This window comes from Channa argus, chromosome 11, assembly GCF_033026475.1.
Source record: "Channa argus isolate prfri chromosome 11, Channa argus male v1.0, whole genome shotgun sequence".
Lineage (NCBI taxonomy): Eukaryota > Metazoa > Chordata > Actinopteri > Anabantiformes > Channidae > Channa > Channa argus.
In genome coordinates this window covers 14,688,169-14,704,521 of record NC_090207.1, presented here as the reverse complement: position 1 = coordinate 14,704,521, position 16,353 = coordinate 14,688,169, and the positions used below count along the sequence as shown (strand labels likewise).

Below are 16,353 nucleotides of genomic sequence, written 5' to 3'. Positions count from 1 at the left end.
CAAACACACACACACACACACACACACAGACACAGACACAGACACACACTTTCTCTCTCTCTTTCCCTCCCTCCCCCTCCTTCCCCTGGACGTATGTTTCCCTGCCTTAGGGTGGAGGAGGTAGTGGACGGTGGACGGTGGACGGTGGAAAGACACTCGATTGTCGGTAGGTGGCTCTGCTATTAGCTGCTGCTTGTGTGAAAACACTCGTGCAAGCGAGTTTTGGGTTCTGTCGACTTAAATACACACTGAAGAATATATTTCAATTCAAAATACTTCCCAGGAGTGTCAGGTTAAAGTTATGAACAATAATGAGTGGTTTCCTGACAGCTTAACTCGCTAGCCAGTGTGTGGTGCAGCAGCAGCTACAGCAACAACAACAACAACAACAACAACAACAACGAAGCCGACGGTCGGGGAATATTCCCGTTCTTTGGTGGAGGTGACCCTGATTTGTTTGCTTCTGCTGTTTATGTTGTGTGATATTTTTTTTTCTTGTCAAAAGGCACGCATTGTCTGTGACATATATTTGACAGGCTGTTGAAGTCAGCATGGGCTTAAAGTAGTTTACGTTTAGCTTAGATAGGGAAACAGTCATTTATTAATTTTAGTAACATCAATTAGTGGACATCTGAATAATACCTTGTTTTATATGGCGACACAGGTCTCAAATGAAACGCGGAAAGTTACAGCTGTACTAAAAACAATGCGCCTCGTGTGCAAAGTAATGCCTCAGCCTTTCTATAGTTTCTGTTAACTCTCAGAATGAATGCAAAGGGCAAACGTGTCCTTGTCTGCCTCTTTCCCTTGGATTGCATATTAATATAACTTTTTTTTTAACTGCAGTTATTGACTGGCATGACGAGCCTGTGTTTTGTCACATGGATGGCAAATTAATGTATTCTTTCTGTTTTTATTTTATTTAAGTTAAAATACCCCCTATGGCTCATAAGTGCTGTCTGTGTGGATATTTGCCCCCTTCCACACCCTTCATTCCCTCATGTTGACCTTTACCCCATATGAAGCACTCATTCTTGGCTCTCATGTCAGCTAGTACACACAGGCTGTTTACAGGACACTGCCTGGGAAATAGCTGCCAGGCATAGTAATCTACATTACTTCTTTTTTTTTTATTAATTGCTTTAGAAGACTCAGGAAGGGTGAGTAAGTTATATGATTACTGATAACACGATTTAAGCTGATTTCACTCTATAAAAACATTCCGACCTTTACTGCTATAGGTGTTTTCTGTTAAGGTTGAGCTGGTATTGAGCTGATCCACATGCTTCCGATCACCTACAAAGCAATGTACTTAGATTAGAACAACATGCAGACACCAATACTACATTTGTGGTGTATTGTTTTCTCAGCTCACCCGAAGTCAAGTTCAAAGAAGAGTCCACAATGTCTTTTAATAATAAGTTCTCAAATTTTTGTTTCGCAGATGCAGTAGTACAGTTTAAATCTGAGAACAGATTTTGATGTGATTTGCAGATGTTGCTATCATTTCTTTTAAAATGTAATGTACATTTTTTTTTGTGCTGCAGTCTCAGGAGGATGCATGTGAATGCTGCCGCTTGCACTATTAGGATTTGTCCTGTGGATATTAGTGCTACTGTGGAGGATTAATACCAAGACAGTAGCAATGCCCGTGAAAGGAGAGGAATGTTCATCTCGCTGTGGTCTGCCTGCAGCTAAGGAGGCTACACACCCCCCTTATACAAACAAACATTCCCTGTCAACAGTTTCTGCTACCTCAACACACAGTGTGAATAATAGTACCTCTGCATCTCCTGAAGTCAAAACAATGCAGTCGGAGACTTCACAGTCCTTGCCTTCAACAAGCCAGAAACCTTACAAAGCTAATGTGCCAATGCTCAGCTCAGGGCCTGAGGCAAGGCAGCGCCTCAAATTCATTCTTGGAGCATCAGAGGACAACTCTTCAGATGAGGAGCCACTTGTCACCAAGCCTCCAACTGCTGGATCCCAACCAACGACCTCCACCACCAGATTTTCACCTCAGCAGCCGTCAACTGGAGATTCTCAGTCAAGCTCTTCAAGCATCAAGTACGTTTGCTTCTGTTCATGTAATTTTAAAGTTAATTGATGAGAGTCAGGTATATTTCCATCCCTCCATCATGTGGTTTGTAGAAATTGACTGTCAGATTTCCTTCCAGTGACTTTGTATTACAGCTTCTCTCAGCTGCGTGTTATCACCTGACTTCACTGAGCTAACCTGTGTTATTGTCATGTGCAGAACACCTCGAGTCTATTTTTGGAAAAAGGGCCCTGGCTGGTGACTTTGAAAACTGGTCACCAGGTCACAAGACAGCAAACAAAAACACTTTAAAATCCTCCTTCCTTTCTTTCTTTCTTTCTTTCTTTCTTTCTTTCTTTCTTTCTTTCTTTCTTTCTTTATTGTTTTGCTGTCTTTTAAAGTGGTATGTTCTATGATGGAGGGTCATATGAGTAGTTTACCAAAGTTTCAGCTTTATACGATAAGGTGCTCTGATATATGCAAAAAGCTTTGTGTGCTAGCAGGACTGGGACTCGGCATGAAGGTAAGACTGTTTCTTCTGCTAAGTCACAGCTTTTAAAGCATTTTTTGCTGCTGTTATAGGAAGCTACACTCTTGACAACTATTTTTAGAAAATGTATGTATTTATGTGTGTGTGCATGAAGGAACTATTTATTGTTCACTTTTTGGCTCTAGATTTTGCTTGGCTATTAGAATAACGTCTTTTAAAGCAAGTAGAATGACCTCTTTAGTCTCTGTTGCTAGTCTCTTCTGTGTTTTGTATTTGTAGCGGTTTTTGATCTGACACAGGGGATCTGCTGAAATTTTGCTGCACATGTGGGAGGGAAAAGGGGAGGGAGCGCTTAAGCGGAAGCACTGTGTAGAGGTCCTTTTGTTTTGTTTTGGTCTTAGATTTTAAAGTACATTTTCACTACTCATGAACAAAGGACAATAAATTAAGGTGTATAATGGAGGGAAACAACTTCCACAGTCTCAACTTGTTCCCATATCTACTTAGGTAAGTGACCGTAAAAGGTTTTATGCAGTTCTTTGTAATTTGACACTTCAGCTGCAGTGTTTGACATGTGAAAAGTTATCGCATGCTTTGTGTTAGAGGATTGAAACAAACAATGAAAATGCTGCAGTTACTTTGTGCCAAACTTCAACCAAATGTAGCAGCTTAAGCAGCACGTCTGAGAACAGGAAGGCTCACTTTTGTGACCATACTATTGTTATGTAACTCCAGTTTGTCCTGGCACATGTAAAGGTTTGAGGAAATAAAAAAAAAAAACTGCAGAAAGTTGTTTTCTGAAGAGGAAGCAAGAATGCAGTGAGTCTAGAACAATGTAGTGGTATGTTGTCATTATGCAGCAGTTCATTAACAAGCTAACTTATTTTAAAATGCGTTATGCCTCAAAATAAACTAAGTGTCTAATTACATTTAACCCTTTTATATCAAGGATTGTGTACTGAAGCATAAAGTGGATCAAAAGTGCATAACACTTTTTGTTTTCCACAAAGGTGGAAAATGTTAACAAAACCCAGCTTAGCAGTGCAATCTGTCTTTCTTGGGTGAACAGTAGCAGAGTTCAATAATACCAATACCAGAGTTCAGTTTAAAGTTCATATCAGCCTAGAGAAAATTGCATGCCAACTCCACAATATACCTCACTTATGCAATGCAGTAATAGCTTATCATGCCACAGGATTTCTCTAAAAGTACATGTGGCTAGTTCTGCAGTTGTAGGGACGCTTAAGAAGAAATGAGACATGAACCAACATATTATAGTGGTATGTAAAATTATGTAATATTTTTTAAATGTATACAAATTTGGTATCAAAAATTTAACAAAGAAAATGATTTGCTATTTACAAATACCACTTAAATAGTGCTAGCATGGAAGTACCTCAAAATTTTACTTAAGTGGTATACTTGAGTAGATGTACTTTGTCTCATTATATCACTAGATTACATTGTTGGTTTGAACTGCAGTGTAGTATCACATTTAATTAATGGACAATACATTATTGGTTGTACAGACAATGGAAGGACTTGTAGCGGTTAGTCAACTCTATCAACAATTATTATTAAGTATAAATAACCTTATAGCTCTTCGTGGGTTGATTCCAGTTAATCTCAAAACTCAAAATAATCTCACTGTTGACAATGACTTTGGACTTCACATTGTCATCACAAATCATGATACATAGAAACACTGAGGTAAAACAGTATGGATGCAAAATTAAGGTTTTGGTTCCTATAAACATACCAGCTGTCACCAATATTATTCTAGTTCATTTTGGATATTTTTAAACATATATTTTGTCAATTATTACTTAAGTATTGCATGAGTGGGGTAAGGTACAGTGAGTATATAAATATATCGTGCTGATAACACATTTATCTTTTATTGGCTCTGCTGTGGTGAACGTTGATAAAAAGGGGCCCAAAGAATGATAGTATAGGACTTGGTTTGGTGGGAATGGTCACCTGTTATTTATGTTTTGTAAAGAACAGTTGTTTAATTTTTAGGATAAAGTCGGGAATACATGGTATGGTACATCAGATGTTGCAAAGACAGGTTTGACTTGTTTTTTTGATTTTCAGAGCTGTTGTAGCTTTTTCCTACATGATTGTAGAAAAGTCTGTTTCTTTTTTTTTTGTTTTTGTTAGTTTTACGTTATTGGGACTGACATGGAGGATGGTGTGCAGACTGCAGTTTCCTGGGTTATAAGTACACTGGCAAGAAAAAGTTTGGAAAAAAACTACACGCTGTTGTATTTGTGTTATTTTTGCTAGTTTATTAAGTAAAATAGTTATAAATGAATGACAAATCACGCAAAAAATAAACAATACATTTTTAAGTATATTTGAGCACAGAATGTTGCCAAATATAGTTTTGCATGTTAACCTTTTTTCAAAAATAAACTGCCCTGACAAATCTGTGGCATTCTACAGATCCGCTTTTGCGCTCTTCGGTCCAGCTTCTCCCAGACAAGCTTGATGAGGTTTGCATCTGGTGACTGAGTTGGCCGAACCATTACTGAGAGTATTCTAGCAGCTACTTTCTTCCCCAGATAGTTCTTCCAACACTAGGATGAATGCTTGGGGTCATTGTCTTGCTGCAAAATGAAATCCTCCTTAATTCTTGCCCAGAGTGAATGGTATGCCTCTTAAGTATGTAGTGACATATTTGCTGATTGAGGATGCCCTGCACATGATGGAGATTGGTCACTGCCAAAGCATCCCCTGATCATAACGTTTCCAACCCCATGTTTACGGTCTGTTAGTCAGGCATCTATAAACTTTTCGTGGGCTATTTGGTGGAGACACATTTGCAAACGCCTTACTGTAGTAGTAGTAATCTTAGTAGGGTTCAATCTTAACTCTGACCTAAGTCTTCTACGCGTAGTGTCTGTTCGCACTGGTTTCTCTCATTTTATTTAAAAAAGCAGCCAATTCAGGAGCAGTAAGCCTCTGTTGCAGCAGGTCTTTGGAGTTGCAGCACGTCTTTGGAGTTTATAGAGTCCACCTTTTAAGGAACTCTTCTGCAGAAAAATAGCCTTTGTTTCTCTAGACAAGTATAGACTGACAATTTCCCAAAGAAAGCTGCCTCTTACATTTTTAGTTGTCATATACACCAAAAATGGCAGGTCATTCTACTTATGGAGGAAGAACCACATATAAAATCATACTATAGGTTTAGTGGACATGAAACTATTTTAAGATGTTTTTCCACATGATAAATTTAAGAGCTTCCCCACTTAAATTTCTGGAAAAACAAAAAAATAAAATGCCATAGATTTATTGTGAAAAGTAAAGTTAAATAGGCAAATATGACTCAAATATGCCTAAAAATGAATAGTTTTTTCCTTTTGGGTGTTGTGTGATTCATTTACAACATTTGATTGAACCAAATAGAAATAAAGTGTATAGGTATTTCCAAACATTTTCTTGTCAGTGTACTTAATATAACAGCCAGGTCATCCTGTTTTCTGTGTAAATGGATAAAATAACTGACCACAAGCTTTCCTTTCCAGGCCTAGCATGTCTGGTCCACACTTGGTGAAAAAAGGACGTGAACACAGAAAGATGGATCTACAGAGAGACTTCACTGTTGCCTCTCCTGCTGAGTTTCTCACCAGATTTGGTGGCAATCGTGTCATTGAAAAAGTAAGAATAAAAGCTCTCCCTGTATATTTAAGACTCCAATTTTATTTAGTTACATTTACTAACTCTTACTAACGCTAACAGGTGATTTCACTTTCTGTTACAGGTGTTAATAGCTAATAATGGCATAGCTGCGGTCAAATGTATGCGTTCTATTCGTCGCTGGTCTTATGAAGTGTTTCGCAATGAGAGGACCATCCGTTTTGTGGTCATGGTAACCCCTGAAGACTTGAAAGCTAATGCAGGTTATTAAACTCGATACTAATCTTTTTTTTTTTTAAATTACCCACCAGTTATTATGTTCTAGTTATCTGTATTAGGGCAAAAGGAATGATAACTAAGTTAAGTATTTCACTACGCTGCCAAAGAAAGTGATTTTCTATAAACCTATAAAAATACATTCAGCTGTTGATGCGTTACTCTTTATATTTCTCTGGTAGAATACATTAAAATGGCAGACCATTATGTGCCTGTACCTGGTGGGCCCAACAATAACAACTATGCCAACGTTGAGCTGATAGTGGACATTGCAAAAAGAATCCCAGTGCAGGTACAATCTATCTATATTCTGTGGCCTCTGACTGAAATCTTCCCTCCTTAAAAATCTCTTGTATAAAAATTCTCCTAATTAAATATAATGTATGTGTCTGTGTGTATTACACTTTATAGGGTGTGTGGGCCGGTTGGGGTCATGCTGCAGAAAATCCCAAATTGCCTGAGCTCCTGAACAAAGCAGGCATATCATTCTTGGGTAAAAACAAGTCTAAAAAACCTATATTATTTCTTTTAGCTCTTTCATTAGTACTGTACCTGTGTTACGTGCCGTAGTGAAATGAAACTGCTGTTTCCCGCAGGGCCGTCCAGTAAGGCTATGTGGGCCCTAGGAGATAAAGTGGCTTCATCCATTGTAGCCCAGAGTGCTGACATTCCCACATTACCATGGAGTGGATCAGGTGAATTCTTCCCCCCCCTTTCTCCCCTCACATGTATAGTAAGACATATTATGCTATTTACTTTTCTTACCTGGTATGTCATTGGCTTCAGGTCTGAGAGTGGACTGGGCAGAGGAGGACCAAAGACTGGGCAATATAATCAGTGTTCCTCCAGAGGTGTACGCACAAGGCTGTGTTTGTGACGTAGATCATGGCCTGGCAGTAAGCATGTTTAATAAATTCATCTTAATATCCACAAACTACTTTATTCCCAAAATTATTTTCTTCATAAAAATAAAATTTTATGTGTTGCAGCTCCCATGAAGTAAAACTATGGAAAATAAAGTTAAATCATATCCATAAAACCACCCAATGCTCTCTTTTAAATCCATTTGTGCATCTGTGGTTGTTATCTCTGCTGTCTCAAAACTTCTAAAGAGTTCAGTCTTCTCCATCCTGGTATAATTCCAAACATATTAGAACTTGCTATAACCTCTCAACTCAATCATGGACTTGCCTTTTCTGTTGAGCTGCAGTGTTTAGCTCATGAAGACCTAGGGCTCATGGAAAATGGTGTATGTTAAAGAGTGCTACAAAACCAAATATTGCACCACCACTCCTCCAGTTGCATGTCTCTGCTCTTCACACACACTCGAATGGGGATTAAATAAAATAATCCTAGGTCCCCTACTGGGTTTGGACTGAAAGGATCTAATTCTGATTAGATTCTGGGTTTTGTGATGCTTAGGAAAATGTATTCACCATTTTTTTTTTTTTTACAATAGCTGCTTATTTAGCGAAGATTGTTTGGGAAAATGCTATTTTGGCCACTACTTAGAAATTGCATCATTGCCTAGCACCAATCCTGGGGGCTTTATTGCAAAGCTCTTTGACGTAAAGTTGTGATTTTGGGCTGTATCAATTAAACTTGATTTTATGTATTCTTTGCAGGAAGCTGAAAGAATTGGTTATCCAGTTGTTATCAAGGCCTCTGCAGGTGGAGGTGGAAAGGGTATCCGGAAAGTTGAAAATTCTGAAGATTTTTCAAGTTTGTTTAGACAGGTTTGTGTTATTACCTTTTGCAGCCTAATGCCTATATGTCCTGACTTTAAACATTAACACTTGTGATGTAATTCCTACAGCTTACTTTTCTTTTTGAGTGCAGGTTCAGACAGAAGTACCTGGGTCTCCTATCTTCATCATGCAGCTGGCTCAGCATGCGAGACACCTTGAGGTTCAGATATTGGCTGATGAGTATGGAAATGCAATCTCTCTTTTTGGACGAGATTGCTCCATCCAAAGGCGACACCAGAAGATCATAGAGGAGGCTCCTGCTACCATAGCATCTCCCTCAACATTGGAGCAAATGGAACGGGTCAGTTTATGTCACTACATATTTATTTTCCTACACTAATTACATCAGCTTCTTTGAGTCTTCACATTTTGTTTCCATTTTGTTTGGCCCAGTATGCTGTGCGATTGGCCAAGATGGTGGGCTATGTGAGTGCAGGAACTGTGGAGTACCTCTTCTCTGAAGATGGAAGCTTCCATTTCTTAGAGTTAAATCCTCGCTTGCAGGTGGAACATCCCTGTACAGAGATGATCGCAGATGTAAACCTGCCTGCTGCTCAGCTTCAGGTGAACTACTGCCATAAGCTACCAAAAGAAAAGATTCCTTATGTACCCAAGACAGGTGTCACATATTAAATCCTATCAAAAACTGTGTGTTTCCCCTGTTATAGATTGCAATGGGCATCCCCCTTCATAGAATAAAGGACATTCGCTTGCTTTATGGAGAAAGTCCGTGGGGCGACACCTGCATTAATTTTGAGAGTCCACACTGCATGTCAAGTCCACGGGGCCACGTCATAGCTGCTAGGATCACCAGTGAGAACCCTGATGAGGTAAAGTTTGGTTTCATCATCAGTCTAACCACAGTTACAGATTTATACATACTTTTATAGTGCCGAAATTACATGTCTTGCTTCTCCTCACTCACAGGGATTCAAGCCCAGTTCTGGCACCGTTCAGGAGCTGAACTTCCGCAGTAGTAAAAATGTCTGGGGTTATTTCAGTGTGGGAGCGGCTGGTGGCCTGCATGAGTTTGCTGACTCCCAGTTTGGACACTGTTTCTCTTGGGGCGAGAATCGTGAAGAAGCCATTTCGTGAGCCTTTAAGTTTTTACATGATTATGTCATGTTATTTCTCATCTTTAGTGATTAAAACGTTTGAGCTTCGACTCTGAGGCACCAGTCACCACAGCAGTATATGCCCTAATGTCCTAACTGTCTATCATGAAATAAAATGATGTCAAACGATGTCAATAGTACAATGAAAAACAAATTTATAATTACTTTAGCAGTCAATGCAATTATCTCAAGATGCTATTTCATATCCAAAGACAGGAATTATAATTTGTGCAAAATAGTGGTATATTATGGTAAAAATACACACAAACCTGAATCTCACATTATATTTTGTTATCAACTGTCATGCTTGCCATTGCCTTCAGGAACATGGTAGTGGCTATGAAGGAGCTTTCCATCAGAGGTGATTTCAGGACAACTGTCGAATACCTCATTAAGTTGCTGGAGACAGAAAGCTTTAGAAACAATGACATCGACACTGGGTGGCTGGATCATCTAATTGCAGAGAAAGTACAGGTAGGAGACTGGAAGCTTTATGACATAAGTGCATATTTGACTTTTACTGGATCATTTAAGACCAATTGTATTTTCTGCAGGCAGAGAGACCAGACACCATGCTGGGTATTGTCTGTGGTGCTTTGCATGTTGCTGATGCAAGTTTCAGAAAGAGCATGTCTGACTACCTGCATTCACTGGAAAGGTCAGTCCCTTTTAACTAATACAGTTGTAATTCTATTTTCACATATTTGACCTTTAAAAATACTACGCTTTGGATCTATAGAGGTCAGGTGCTACCTGCGGCCAGTCTCCTCAACTCTGTCAATGTGGACCTAATATATGAAGGAGTCAAGTACTGCCTGAAGGTATCTTCTGTACTCATTTGACATAGCACATTTTTGACCTAACTTTTATAATTTTTAATGAATAAATACAACACCTGCTGCTTGCAGGTGGCTCGCCAGTCCCCAACCACTTATGTCATAATGATGAATGGCTCCAACATTGAAATAGATGTCCATAGGCTGAGTGATGGAGGCCTCCTGCTCTCTTATGATGGCAGCAGCCATACCACCTACATGAAGGAGGAAGTAGACAGGCAAGAGATCTTGAATTTGTAGATCTGGATTTTGTGTGTTTTGTTTGTTTTTTGGTTAATTTGTTTCTTTCTTTTTTTATTATTTCATCCTCATAGTTACCGCATCACTGTTGGCAACAAGACTTGTGTATTTGAGAAGGAAAAGGATCCCACTGTGCTAAGATCACCCTCTGCTGGCAAACTGCTGCAATATATGGTTGAGGATGGAAGTCATCTTTTTGCAGGAGAGCCCTATGCAGAGATTGAGGTGAATTTGAGAGTTTGCCACATTGCTCATGGTTTCTTTACATAGACCTTACATTCATTTTCATTCACTGGCTGTTTGCGCTGTGGTTTCAGGTGATGAAGATGGTGATGACTCTGACTGTGCAGCAGTCTGGTTGCATCCATTTTGTCAAGAGGCCAGGGGCAGTTCTGGAGCCTGGATGTGTGGTAGCACATTTGGAACTGGATGACCCAAGCAGTATACATTGGGTAGGTGTTCAGGTGTACAATGCTTGAATTTATCTATTATTAAAGAAGGTGTAACAATCTCCTTGTTGTCCTTGTTGCTGCTGATAGTCTGGAATTCATTCATTCACATTTAACTCACATTACCACCCTGGTTCATGTTTCTGACACATTTTTATTTAATTTACATCTTATTTGTTGCTGAACCACTCCAAACCCAAGATGAAGATTTTTTTAAATGTAAAAATCATCCTTACACTCATCATCCTTAGACTCTTCCAATGTGGTAGCTCTGCTTTCCACCATTGTTCAGCCCTTCCAGGAACAATTAATTCAACCAAACCCCCATGAATTCTGCATGACCTTGCAATTTACCTTTACACCATAAAAACACTGCAACATACATCAAAATGTTTTGAATAAGCTGTCATGAAATCAGGCTTTTTTTGGCCTCAACAATCAAAGAAACACCGCCCAAATCCTGGAACGACTGATCATTGTTTAAAGGCTCATGTGAGGTGCCAGTGTGTACATGCAGGTTGTCATAACAATAGTAAATATAAACTGATGGGAAATTAAAATGAGAATATTTTGTACAGCCGTAGTATATATTGTTTATTGATTACAATTTTTAGAAATGTTTTCTCTTGAAATATATATTATAGTAGTTTCAAACATGGAATCCAACAAGAAAAGGGACTTCAAAAAAGAAGGATAAAAGCATCATGGCAAGCAATTTTTAAGAGCAGGAGACAAAGAAACAACAGTCAGTGAATACCAGGTGTTCCTGCTGATGGACAATGGCTCTGTCTGTAATCACCCCCTACTTATTTTATAGTGCCTTGCGGAGTGTGTTTGCCATTTTGTAGTAGTGATCGAAAGTTGAGTGAATAAATCTGTCCACTATATAGTGCACTCAAAGTAACACTACAGTGCAACACTAAAAGAAGTGTACATGGTGTATACACTACTTTCTGCTAACAATTCCAAAATGCAATGTTACCCGTTTTACAGATGATAAAGTTGATATTGCACGGCTCAAACTGCTGTAGGATGTGAAATGTCATTTGATTGCTCCCTATTGAGTTAACTACTTACTGTACAGTATACAGGGCAATGACACAGACTGTGATTGACATTATCCAGACAATTTCAGCAGCTTATTTCTTTGTCACCTGTGTCATTCTCCTGAACATATATTCAAAGTAAAACTGAAAGCCTGAAAATGATTACGACTCTGTCCATTTCTTGCTGTAAATTGGTAAAATATTTTTACAGTGCATTTGTCAAGACTTATTCAGATACAATATTATACTCCTGGTTGTTTTTATTTTCGCCCATTTTGCCCTCTGCCACAGGTAGAGCTGAACGTGGCCATACTGCCACCTCAGCAACCGCTGCCCATGGTTGGGGAAAAGCTTCACCAGGTGTTCCACAGTGTGCTTGAAAACCTCTTTAAAGTCATGGATGGGTACTGCCTTGAAGACCCTTACTTTAGCAGCAAGGTACAAAACAGGCTGGCCACAACAGATTCCTGAACTACAAGGTTATCAATACTTTTTATTGATTATATGAGCATGTTTGTATTTGCACTTTCATCTCTGCAGCTGAAACAGTGGGTGGCTACCCTGATGAAGACGTTAAGAGACCCATCCCTGCCGCTTTTGGAACTGCAGGAGATTATGACCAGCGTTGCAGGTCGTATTCCACCTAGTGTAGAGAGAGATATTCGTAAAGTCATGGCTCAGTATGCCAGCAACATCACCTCTGTCCTCTGCCAGTTTCCCAGTCAAAGGGTAAGTGGTACAAAAAGAGAAAATGCTAGTTGTAATTGTTCCAGCTTCAAAGAGCAAGTCTATCAAATATAGAAGATCACTCTCATCAGTATAATGTGTTGATTCTTATTTCACTCCAGATTGCAAATATTCTAGATAGCCATGCAGCAACCTTACAGAGAAAGGCTGACCGAGAGGTTTTCTTTATGAACACTCAGAGTATTGTACAGCTGGTTCAGAGGTTAGTTTGTCATTTGTACAGTGTTTTTAAATGATATTGGTAATGTGTAGACGGACATGTCTTTGAATATGTTTTGTGCAGGTATCGCAGTGGAATCCGTGGTTATATGAAGTCTGTGGTTCTTGATCTGCTGAAGCGTTACTTGCAAGTAGAGATGCAGTTTCAGCAAGGTGACAGCTCTTTTAATTTTAAATGGGACATTTTTATTATTGTTGCTGGAGATAAACTTTAGTTGAAATGCATATATTATTTTTATCCTAAACAGCTCACTATGACAAGTGTGTTATCAATCTGAGAGAGAAGCACAAACCTGACATGAGTCCTGTGTTAGAGTACATCTTCTCACATGCCCAGGTCTCCAAGAAGAATGTCCTGGTCACTATGCTAATAGTAAGGCTTGACACTTTTTTTTCTTGTTATGTAAAGTGCTTGTGATAAACACACAGATGTGACATGTGTCTGTTATTTTGTGCAGGACCAGTTGTGTGGGAGGGATTCCACCCTTGCAGATGAGCTGCTGGCCATCCTGAATGAACTCACACAGCTAAGCAAGATGGAGAACTCAAAGGTGGCCCTGAGAGCCCGACAAGTAAGAGTTATAAACATGTTAGTTATACATGTTTTTAAAAATAATCAATTTTTATTGTATAGTTTAGGCACAATATTATTCCAGATATGAAACATTATGTTCACAAATCTCAAGAAATCATGCACCTTGTTTACAATCTGATTATTTTGTCTGTATACATTCATGTTTTATTTGTCAATGCCATATAGGTCTTGATTGCATCCCATTTACCATCTTATGAACTAAGACACAACCAGGTGGAGTCCATCTTTCTTTCAGCCATTGACATGTACGGCCACCAGTTTTGCCCAGAGAACCTGAAGGTTAGTCTTTTTTGGAGCAATTTTATCGTGATCATCAGGTTGTATCATGTAAAACTGAATATGACGTGTTCTTATTTTCCACAGAAACTCATTCTCTCTGAAACCTCCATTTTTGATGTTCTGCCCAATTTCTTCTATCACTCTAATCAGGTTGTGTGCATGGCTGCTTTGGAGGTATGTACTAGGTTAAAACTAAGAGGTTTCCAATCTATGCATTTAGTTATTCGTGATTCGTGATAATTAATAGCCCTGCCCTGTCTTTTAGGTATATGTGCGCAGAGCTTACATCGCCTATGAGCTAAATAGCATCCAGCATCACCAGCTGGAGGATGGAACATGTGCAGTAGATTTTCAGTTCATGTTGCCATCATCTCATCCTAACAGGTAAAAATGTTAGCTGCCTTCACTGTAAAGACTCTTGAGCCATAGACAAATTGCACATTATAATCTAATGTTTTCTTGTTTGTTTTTAAATATTGAATTACTGCGACAACCACATTGCATTATTTCAGCTGTCTTGAAATTTTTTATTATGTTAATTATTAACATATTAGCATATCTGGTTAAACCAAGTAAACATTTAGAATAAAAAAAGTACACTTTGTCGCTTACATTAAAACAAGCAGACAATAAAACAATTTTCTTTCAGCCTTCATTTTTTATTACAAAGTCAAATAAAAAATCTTATTCTATTGTTTCTAGCTGATGTTTGCATTAAGATGTATACAAAACCAGGAAGCGTCTTTTCAGTATAAATTATAATCACCCTGTCTATTGTGATACATTTGCAGATTCATCTGTAAACTGCTTCTGTAACTGCTTAAGGCTGATTTTAAATCATTTTCCCCTGTAAACATTAACATGAATGTTCTTAGTGTCTTATAAAGGCTTTCATCTAATCATTGTGCATAGAGGCAGACACACAAATTGATCATCCACTGCTAATCTTCTGTCAATCATCTTATTTCAGAGGGAGCAACCCTACTCTCAACAGGTAGAGTAAAGCTCCTCTCAACCAGCAAGACCACCAGATTGTGTATGTCTCACAGCAATGCATGCTGGGTGCTCTGTCATGCTTTTTCCTTTTTCCCTGTGAAACTGAGACATTTGCTAAAAGACTCTACCAACAACTTTTCCTAATTTACTTTTAAGCTGAGCTCCTCTATGGGTTTTTGTTGCTTATTTCAACTTGCAAAGCAATACTAAACTTTTTGAGAGATACATATATTATTTATTTCATGTTCCTATTTTAAGTGCTCCCAAATGGGGTGGCCTGCAGATTGTGATTCTACAAACTGTGATTCTGGATTTCTGCCAATCCGATAAAGTAAAAATTGGTCTTGAAAACAACAGTTAATAATTCCTTTCACTGAAGTACATGGAATGTACCTATCAAATTTATGTATTTATAAATGGATAGATAAGAACACCCAAGAGTGTATTTCCTCTGTGTATGAATATTTTTATATTTCTTGTCTGTTAAGCGCTTTTTGCTAAAGCAAGCTTGTGATTAAGACGACTCAACAGTCTTATCTTGCTGTCATTGTCTGTGTGTCTACTTGTTTTCAGGGTTCCTGTGCCAGTGAATGGATCTGGCCAGTTTAAAATGAGGCGACAGGGCAGTGAGCTTTTCCTGGAGGGAGCACTGTCTCCACCTTGCCAACGCATGGGTGCTATGGTGGCCTTCCAGTGTTTTGAGGACTTTAAAAGGTCTTTTTTTTTTTTAATTCTTTGGAAACTTGTAGATCAAGATAAAATAAGTTACTAAAATAAGTTACTTATTTGCTTTTCAGGGATTTTGATGAAGTCCTCTCTAGCTTTGCAGAACCATTTTTGGAGAGTTCTCCATTTTTAGAGTCCTGCTCCAGTCTCTATGAGGAGGAGAACTTCAAGGTGAGGACTGTGGGTGTGTAGGTCACTATTTTGTTACACAACAGCTAATTTCATCTATGTCTCAGCAACCACCAATTCCTATTCTAACTCCTACAGAATACGAGGGAGAACCCAATCCACATCATTAATGTGTCCATAAAAACAGCAGACACAGAGGATGACAATGACTTGGTCACAGCCTTCACTGCCTTTGCCCAGTCAAAGGTCAGCTTCCAGATTTACATTATCACATCACTGTGTGTTGTAAATATAAAGAATTGTTTGTTTTTGAGTTGTTGATATGGAAATTGTGTATTTGTTGTTTACAGAAAGCAGTCCTCTTTGAGTATGGAATCAGAAGAATCACATTTTTGGTTGCACAGAAGGTAATTCTGCAAAAACAGTTTAAGAAAGCAAACGTTTCAATTACACATTATATGTACAGTGAGTTGTTTAATAAATTACAAGTAACACTTCAAAATGTTCTAAAAATATGATTACTTGTTACCACCTAACCATACATTTATTAATTTTGTTCAGTCAATTTTATTGTAACTATTGGGCAATTATGTTTACATGCTTTTACTCTTAAAATACACCTGCTTTTTCTTTGACTATTATTAGACATTTCATTTCGTTTCAACAGAGAGAATTTCCCAAGTTCTTTACATTTCGAGCTAGAGATGGGGTAAGTGGTCAAATGAATGCAATTAATGAACCAACATGGCTGCTGACACATTGGAGGAGATGATGACCTCCTT

At 38.5% G+C, this 16,353-nt stretch overlaps 1 protein-coding gene across 7 annotated transcripts in view; it reads left to right on the top strand.

Moving 5' to 3' along the window:
* Window positions 1-8: 8 nt before the first annotated feature.
* Window positions 9-16,353, top strand: part of acacb (acetyl-CoA carboxylase beta) — a 22,840-nt gene continuing 6,495 nt past the window's right edge. The window contains exons 1-35 of one of the 7 annotated variants that reach the window (XM_067519978.1): window positions 12-166; window positions 331-442; window positions 1,548-2,067; window positions 6,059-6,191; window positions 6,295-6,433; window positions 6,629-6,738; window positions 6,858-6,939; window positions 7,043-7,141; window positions 7,233-7,342; window positions 8,072-8,182; window positions 8,286-8,495; window positions 8,588-8,758; window positions 8,863-9,024; window positions 9,122-9,285; window positions 9,633-9,783; window positions 9,864-9,967; window positions 10,049-10,130; window positions 10,218-10,363; window positions 10,460-10,610; window positions 10,703-10,841; window positions 12,176-12,318; window positions 12,421-12,609; window positions 12,729-12,829; window positions 12,911-12,999; window positions 13,095-13,219; window positions 13,305-13,418; window positions 13,607-13,720; window positions 13,805-13,894; window positions 13,986-14,104; window positions 14,691-14,714; window positions 15,290-15,430; window positions 15,514-15,613; window positions 15,710-15,817; window positions 15,922-15,978; window positions 16,239-16,280. In XM_067519978.1, the coding sequence (XP_067376079.1) occupies window positions 1,568-2,067; window positions 6,059-6,191; window positions 6,295-6,433; window positions 6,629-6,738; window positions 6,858-6,939; window positions 7,043-7,141; window positions 7,233-7,342; window positions 8,072-8,182; window positions 8,286-8,495; window positions 8,588-8,758; window positions 8,863-9,024; window positions 9,122-9,285; window positions 9,633-9,783; window positions 9,864-9,967; window positions 10,049-10,130; window positions 10,218-10,363; window positions 10,460-10,610; window positions 10,703-10,841; window positions 12,176-12,318; window positions 12,421-12,609; window positions 12,729-12,829; window positions 12,911-12,999; window positions 13,095-13,219; window positions 13,305-13,418; window positions 13,607-13,720; window positions 13,805-13,894; window positions 13,986-14,104; window positions 14,691-14,714; window positions 15,290-15,430; window positions 15,514-15,613; window positions 15,710-15,817; window positions 15,922-15,978; window positions 16,239-16,280 (4,320 nt within the window). In that variant the 5' untranslated portion in view covers window positions 12-166; window positions 331-442; window positions 1,548-1,567. Of the gene's footprint in view, window positions 167-212; window positions 443-1,143; window positions 1,161-1,547; window positions 2,068-2,877; window positions 3,036-3,786; window positions 3,809-6,058; window positions 6,192-6,294; window positions 6,434-6,628; window positions 6,739-6,857; window positions 6,940-7,042; window positions 7,142-7,232; window positions 7,343-8,071; window positions 8,183-8,285; window positions 8,496-8,587; window positions 8,759-8,862; window positions 9,025-9,121; window positions 9,286-9,632; window positions 9,784-9,863; window positions 9,968-10,048; window positions 10,131-10,217; window positions 10,364-10,459; window positions 10,611-10,702; window positions 10,842-12,171; window positions 12,319-12,420; window positions 12,610-12,728; window positions 12,830-12,910; window positions 13,000-13,094; window positions 13,220-13,304; window positions 13,419-13,606; window positions 13,721-13,804; window positions 13,895-13,985; window positions 14,105-14,690; window positions 14,715-15,289; window positions 15,431-15,513; window positions 15,614-15,709; window positions 15,818-15,921; window positions 15,979-16,238; window positions 16,281-16,353 lie in introns of those variants that run through there. The other 6 variants (XM_067519977.1, XM_067519979.1, XM_067519980.1 and 3 more) reach the window with 6 other exon arrangements.